This window comes from Panicum virgatum, chromosome 7N, assembly GCF_016808335.1.
Source record: "Panicum virgatum strain AP13 chromosome 7N, P.virgatum_v5, whole genome shotgun sequence".
Classification (NCBI taxonomy): domain Eukaryota; kingdom Viridiplantae; phylum Streptophyta; class Magnoliopsida; order Poales; family Poaceae; genus Panicum; species Panicum virgatum.
Window position 1 is genome coordinate 17,077,022 of NC_053151.1, and position 7,250 is coordinate 17,084,271.

Below are 7,250 nucleotides of genomic sequence, written 5' to 3' on the forward strand. Positions count from 1 at the left end.
GCGAAAACATTTAAAACACCTCTCTAACAAATTGGCAAACGACTTGGTAAAATATGAGAACTTGACAAAAAACCGCGCATATATGGCAACTTGGGAAAGGGCTTGGCAAATCATCTCCCTACTTGCATGCTGCGTACTGATCACGAAAATAAAGTCTTCTTCCTGTTTGCATGGTGCCTATTGCTTTTTTTTTATTTTACCAAGTCCGAAATAGCAAATTATTAGAGATCGAACTGTTTTTTACTTGGCAAATAGTTTTAAGAATTGGCAAATCATAAAATTTACTCAGTAAAATATGGCAAACTTCGCCCAGTAGAATATGGCAGATTTTTTGAGATGCTGTAAGGACCCGTCTCCCCGTGCGCATATTGGTCATGGTGTTTTCGTATGGCCCATTAGCAGTTTACGATCCAGTTTCAGCCCACGAGCCCAGTCCGATCACTCCCCCATCGAGCGGGCAGCAGACCGGATCCCGTCTGGTAGTATTGGAGCAAAGACCACTCCACCCTCCGGTGACAAGGGACCCGGCCGACCGGCCCCTCCGCCGGCAAGCTGCCGCGCTGGGTCCCCGGCGTCGACGCGCTCGAGCAGCAACCGAGCTACGAGGTACTCACTCGCCTCCCTCCCTTCCTGTCCTGCCCCGTTCTGTTGCTCGTTGGTTAGCAAACCCTATCTAGCGTGTCCGCTTCCGCATCTGGTGTTGACGGTACTCTTGCCGCCGTCTTATGGGATCTGTATGGGCTAGAGATGATTAGCGGCCGCCTTTACTAGTTTGGAAGCCGTTGTAGCTTTGCATCGCGCTAACACTGACGGATTGCTACTTTTTTGGACCTTTCTTTTATTTGGTGCTGCGACTGACCTGTGAAACACGAATTCATGTTTCTGCAATTTACATACTACTCGCATTTGTCATATGTATTACTCCTCTCCTTGCGCTTCTGATTGCTTCAATCCCCCGCCGCGAGCCATCCCTGCAGGAAAAGCATCACAAATCCTGAATTGCAACTCTACTTAGTGCCATACCCCAAGGGAAAGGGGATTGATTTCATCTGGTCCACTGTGCATTGCTGGCGTCTGAGCGAGATGGGTGGCTGATGAGTGGTGAGGTTGTGGGGGAGGTGGAGGGCCTGGGCCGCCTGGCTGGCTGTGCCACACTGGTAGGCACCAATCACCACCTGTTGAGATGAGACTCTCTATGTGCTGTTAGGATGTGATAAGATGGAAGATTAGGTTCCGCACAGCATGTCTGTAGTGATTTCGTGTTTGTGCGTGCCTCTTGAGGTAGGAATCATTCAGTAGGTCTAGTTCAAGATGAAGTAGCTTGCAGGCTTTGAATTCCATTCGCTTGGCTAGGTCAATTATCATGGTTGATGCAGCCTGCAGGGACATGTGTTAAGCTTGATTATGGAGAAAATATGCAATTTTAGTCCAATATAGCCTCCTTTATGGATTTATTTCTAGCTTTGCACATAGTGGAGCTGCTTTTGTTTGTTATATTGGCTATGAACTATTTATTCTCACCTGTTGTTGTTTATGAAAGATGAATCCGAAACTATGCTAAGAAAATAACCTTGCAGGTCTGTGGGCTGTGGCCATAGAAATGGAATCTTATATGGCAGTTATAGTAGAGAAGGTAAGAAAAATGCATGACCTTAATCATTTTGCTGTTGACTAGTATGAAATTTAGTAGTTATCTGAGATGCCTGCAATGAGACGTGCAAATTTTCCATGTTTCTGTTTGCATTATTCCAAATATATGTATTGAATTGTTCTGCTTAATTCATTGAGACACCCCCCCCTCTCCATGTTTCATTGGAAATATTCTACATAAGAAAGTAAAGGCTACATCATTTTAATAAAGAATCCACAGAATGAAAATGATGAAATTCGCAAAAAAAACTTGACACTTTGACATATGCAAGAAACAAGCATAATTGAGAAAAATTTAGAAGAAAGATATGAAATAATAGTTACTTCTGAACATGCGGCTGGAAAATTTGGAAATCATTCCCCTAATGAAAGCTTTCAGATACGGTTGAATGAATACTCTTAAGCACATAATTTACCACTATGAAATTTGATCAAAAAACAATGTACATTAAAGTCCTGTGACACTGTTTTCAACAGGCACCTCCGTTGCAGTTGAGTGGTGCTGGTACGAGTATGCTATCTGAAATACAGACTGCTGATGGTGATGAAGCTTTTATTCAGGTAAACAAAATGCAAAAAATTTATTGCATGTTCTAAATCGTTGAAGATTAGTTCTCATTGGGCTGAAATTACAGGAACTTGAGCAAGAGAATGGGAACCATATCCTCAATGATGAACCAGATGATGACCTCAATGAATGCCAGGAAGACACAGCTGAAGCAGAAGTTGATTGTGATGAAGACTACTTTTTCCCAAGTCCAGATGAAGTGGAACAGGCTAGGCCTCCAGAGGTTGGCATGGTATTTGCTACGCTAGAAGATGCTCATCGTTTTGTCAATGTCTATGGGCAAGTTACTGGTTTTGTGGTTTTCAAAGGAAGAAACTACAAGCACAAGAAAATAACATTGCAGTGCAATAAAAGCAAGAAGGCAAAAGAGAATGAAATACGGCAAAGGAAAAGAAAAAGAAATGCCATTGAGAGAACTGGCTGCTCCATGAGTCTGACAGTGAAACTAGTTGCGGGAAAATGGGAGATTACGGCAGTTCAAAATGAACATAACCATCCACTTTCAAATTCACCTTCGTTGACAAGATTTTTTCTCAGCCACAAGTACATGTCCGATGAAGAGAGAAACTTCTCTAGAATATTGCAAGAAACCAAAATTAAACCAGCAAAGATAATGCAAATTTTCAGGAAACTGAGGGGCAAATTCAAGAATATACCTGTCAGCAAAATGACTGTCAGCAATTTGGAACAGTTTGACAGGCTAATGAAGACAGAAAATACAGATATAGAAAGCACACTGGAACATGTTAGAAGATTGCAAAAGGAGCAACCTGGGTTCTACTACGCTATAAGAACTGATGGAGATAACACTGTAAGAAGTATCTTTTGGACAGATGCGCAAGCTAGACTTGATTATGCATTATATGGGGATTTCATTTCTTTTGATACGTCTTATAGCACTATTGAATATGACATGCTGTTTGCACTGTTAATTGGAAACAATGGTCACGGCAAGACAACTGTATTTGGTTGGGCCTTACTTGAAGATGGGAGGGCAGAGACATTCTCTTGGTTATTCAGGACATTCTTGGATGTAATGGATGGCAAGAAACCAAATACAATATTGACACATCAGGATTCAGATATAACGAAATCAATTGCAGAGGTATTCCATACATCTTTTCACAGATTCGACATGTGGCATGTGATGAGGAAAGCTACAGATGAATTGGGAAGTTTTATGGCTCACAGAGTTGGAATGGAAACTGAGGTAACACACCTAGTTACTAATTCTCTAGCTACTGATGAATTTGAGAATGGTTGGCAAGCAATGCTTCAGAAATATGACGCAACATCAAATGCACACTTGGATCTCATGTATCAGACAAGACTAATGTGGGTGCCAGTTTACTTCAAACATGTGTTTAGTCCATTTACACGATCCAATGGATGTAGCATGAGCAAAAATTCAATCTTCAAAGACTATGTCCAACAAAATGATACCATAGAAACTTTCATCAGCCAATATGACATCTTCCAGGAGGAGGCTGTTAGCATTGAAGATGGCGACAGGTTTGAGTCAACCCTTAAAATGCCAACATACAGTACAAGGCACCCAATCGAAAGGCATGCTGCAGAAATATACACAATGGGGATGTTCTTGAGATTTCAGAAGGAGCTACTTGATGCATCAGCTTTCAATGCTTTTGAAAAAGAAAAGAATGTCATGTATACAGTGAAGAAAGCACTGGACTATGAGGATGCTGAATTTCTTAGAGACTCCTTTGCTGTTGAAGTTGACTTGAAAACCAACATGTTTAATTGCATATGTTCGAAGTTTGAGCGAGATGGGATAGTTTGTTGCCATGTTCTGAGACTTTTCACACAGTTCTGCATCAACAAGATACCTGAACACTACATTAAACCAAGGTGGACCAGGAAGTTCAGAGAGCAGGAATTGCAGAAGTACTGCTCAGAAAAGATAGGATCAGCTGTTTCGCAAAGCACCCTGAGATATGCTATGATAATGAACAGGATGGCAGATAGTTGTGCTACTGTAAGCAAGGATCCTGATCGAAGTAAAATATTCTTGGAGGAGCATGAAAGAATTTTGCAGAAGCTGACAGATAGAGAATAGGAGGCTTCATGAGATAAATTAAAGTGCAACTACACAAGAAGACAATATTGTGTTTCTGCGAATTAATTTTCTGTAAAGTTGGGTTGTTCATGGAATAAGACAGTTTTATCTTCCTTAGGTGGTCATAAGTAGTTTTCTCTAGTCCCAATCTGTCTTAGCTCATTGTAAATTGTCAACGTGACCTTTTCCCCTAGGCAAGGAGACATGTCAATCTAGTACAGCTCTCTTTCCCATCCTTTGTGTGCGTGGCTGCCTTTCGTTGAAATTTACACCATCTAATCCTACTCCATGACATTTTGCTATGGCTTCCTAGCTTACTAGATCGGATTCCCTGAGGACATGAAGTGGAAGAGTCTGATATTCAGGTTAATCCATGGGTTTAATCTGCCTGATGCTTATTTTTGTTGGGTACTTATCTTCGCTACAGATATAATGTGCATGTCTAATAGATTTTTTATGAATAAATTTTTTATAACTAGAATATTGGCAAACAAGTGTTTGTGGCACTTGAACTCTACTAGATTCGCGTCTCACAACTCGAGAAAACCACGCATAATGAAAAAGTCCTATCATCTGCGCCATGTTTTGCATAAAAGCCCTTTTCCCTTTATATTAATCTATACCTCAATCCTCTGTTTTATAGGAACCTGACTCATTAGTGATCATTAAAAGTCTGTAATTACGTATTTCAAAAACTAGTAAAGTGTACGTGCGCATCCACGTGTTTCAAAAAAATAAACCTTGGATGGATCACACTTGTCATTCGCTTAATATAGCTGGTAAAGGCAGATCTAAAGTAACAAATGGGGCGGGGGAGGCGCCGGGAAGCCCGGCCACGTCGCCGGAAAATCCTGGGGCGCTGAGATGCTTATCGGACAGCTCGCGTTGTCCTGCAGGACACGCAGGCGCCTGCTTACGCTTTGCACTACTGCTGACGCGTGCAACGCCTTCGGAGCACCGCGTGGTGTCACTGTATCACCTGCCTCGCGGACAGTCCGCTCTGGGGCGGCGGACGGTCCGCCCAGGCGACGCCCAGATACTTATCTGGATGGATGTGGGACCCGCCTGTCATTCCTCCTTCTCCTCACTTCGATCAGTGACGAGCGGAGCTCGTCCATTCACCCCGTTGTCGCCCTCCTTCTGTCGATCTCCCTCCTCCGGCCACCACACCTCGAATCCTTGTGCGAGCATCGTCCCCAGCACCTTCTCCACCTTCCCCAACTCCCAGCCCGGCTTCTCCCGGTCGGAATCGCCCCAAACGCCGCCGGTCACCATTGGAGCCCGCTTGAAGCTTGCTCCACCGTCGATCCGCTTCTCCGGTCATCCTCAGCCCGAACCGACCGCGGGAATGGATTCGTGGTGAATTCCTTGTGCTCCCCTGCCTTTTTCCCCTTCCGTTGTGCGCTGTCGGCGCCGGTGAACGGCCGCCGCCGCCGCCGCGCTTGCTGCCGCCTGTTGTGCGGTGTCCAGGGATATGAGTCGCGGACGGTCCGCCTAGGTGGGCGCGACAGTCCGCCGGTCAGGTTAGAAGTTGTCCAGAGACGATGTTGTCTCTGGTGGTTTCGCAAATTATACTGCGGACGGTCCGCTATTGGAGAGCGGACAATTCGCCGTAGGGATCGAAGTTTGTCCAGAGGCGAAATTTTCTGGTTGGGTTCGCAGGGGTGAACTGCGGACGGTCCGCCAAGGAGGGTCGGGCGGTCCGTAGTAGAGTTTAAGATCTTCCCAGAGGCATCGTTGTCTCTGGAGGTTTGGCGTGGGTGTATTGCGGACTGTCCGCTAAGGGTGAGCGGACATTCCTCCAGCCAGTATAGAAATTGTCCAGTGAGGTAGTTGGGTCTGGTGGGTCTGCAGAGTTGAGAAAGGATCGCCAAATTAAGCCGTTAAGCTAATGGGCCCGATGTGTTCAAATGACAACCATTACGCTTAGTTAGAGTTTTAATTTGGCGGTTCTGTCACAGCTGGTATCAGAGCCGAAACACACCGAGAGTGGTACAGGCATGACTAATTTCAAGTTTATCTGAAAATATAAAAATGAATTTTGAGCGTAGGGCGAGCATGCATCTCATTTTGTAGTGTTTTTGGATTTTTCCGTAGGAGTTGATGGGGGTGTGAGTCTATGATCTTAAGGACCTTTGTAGATAAGATGATGTTCGGATCGAAAGATTTTGTAGGGGAGGTGTGAAAGGTTGCGAAAGTGTCGTCGGCCGGACCGGAGACACTGTCGGGTAGTTTAAAACGTGTTCAGCGGACAGTCCGGTCAGGACCCGCGGATGGTCCGCCGGCCGTTGAGGAAAAACAAACAGAACCATTTCAAACTGAGTTGGGTTGACATTTTGTAAAACGGACGGTCCGCAGAAGCTCAACGGACGGTCCGGTTAGCTGGATTTTTGTAAAGCGGACGGTCCGCCCTTGTATCGCGGACGGTCCGCCATACATTTTTCCGCTGGACCAGGGCAGCCTGGTCAGACCGACGGGTTGAGCCGATCGAACCGCCTGGCCCCGCCTGCAAGCATTACACTGAATTGTTTTTAAAGCTATACAATCTGCAATGTGTCATGTGAAAGATTAGTTACTATCAGGATTGTTTTAATTAACCCAGATGATGGAACTAATCTTGTCATGATTAAATGCAGAATGGCAGCACCCCTGAACCCTCCTGATTTGGCCCAGGCCATTGCGGCCATGCTCACCGGACGCGACGAGCAGACGACACTCCTCCGGGAGATTATTGAGCAAGGCAGAGCGCAGCGGCATGAGCATCACCACCAGCTAGCTGTCCCTGGGTATGAGCAGTTTCTGAACACCCAGCCACCGCTCTTCCATAAGGCGGATGAGCCACTGGAAGCAGATAGCTGGCTCCGGACCATCGAGTCTAAGTTCACCCTGCACCCGTACAATGATGGGGACAAGGCAGGATTTGCAGCCCAGCAGCTCAGGGGTCCCGCACACACT

The 7,250-nt window shown here is 45.4% G+C and overlaps 1 protein-coding gene across 1 annotated transcript; it reads left to right on the forward strand.

Annotated features, from left to right (window-relative positions):
* The first annotated feature begins 434 nt into the window (after positions 1–434).
* On the forward strand, positions 435–4,597 carry LOC120681604 (protein FAR1-RELATED SEQUENCE 5-like). Its single transcript, XM_039963163.1, has 4 exons — positions 435–606; positions 1,578–1,633; positions 2,128–2,211; positions 2,286–4,597. The coding sequence occupies exons 2-4, from the start codon at positions 1,601–1,603 to the stop codon at positions 4,293–4,295; spliced, it is 2,127 nt and encodes a 708-aa protein (XP_039819097.1). The 5' UTR covers positions 435–606; positions 1,578–1,600; the 3' UTR covers positions 4,296–4,597.
* Positions 4,598–7,250: the final 2,653 nt, after the last annotated feature.

Coding starts and splice junctions, on each gene's coding strand:
- LOC120681604 (XM_039963163.1), top strand. CDS start 1,601: ATGGAATCTTATATGGCAGTTATAGTAGAGAAG. Junction 1,634..2,127: donor TGGCAGTTATAGTAGAGAAG/GTAAGAAAAATG, acceptor TGTTTTCAACAG/GCACCTCCGTTGCAGTTGAG. Junction 2,212..2,285: donor GTGATGAAGCTTTTATTCAG/GTAAACAAAATG, acceptor CTGAAATTACAG/GAACTTGAGCAAGAGAATGG.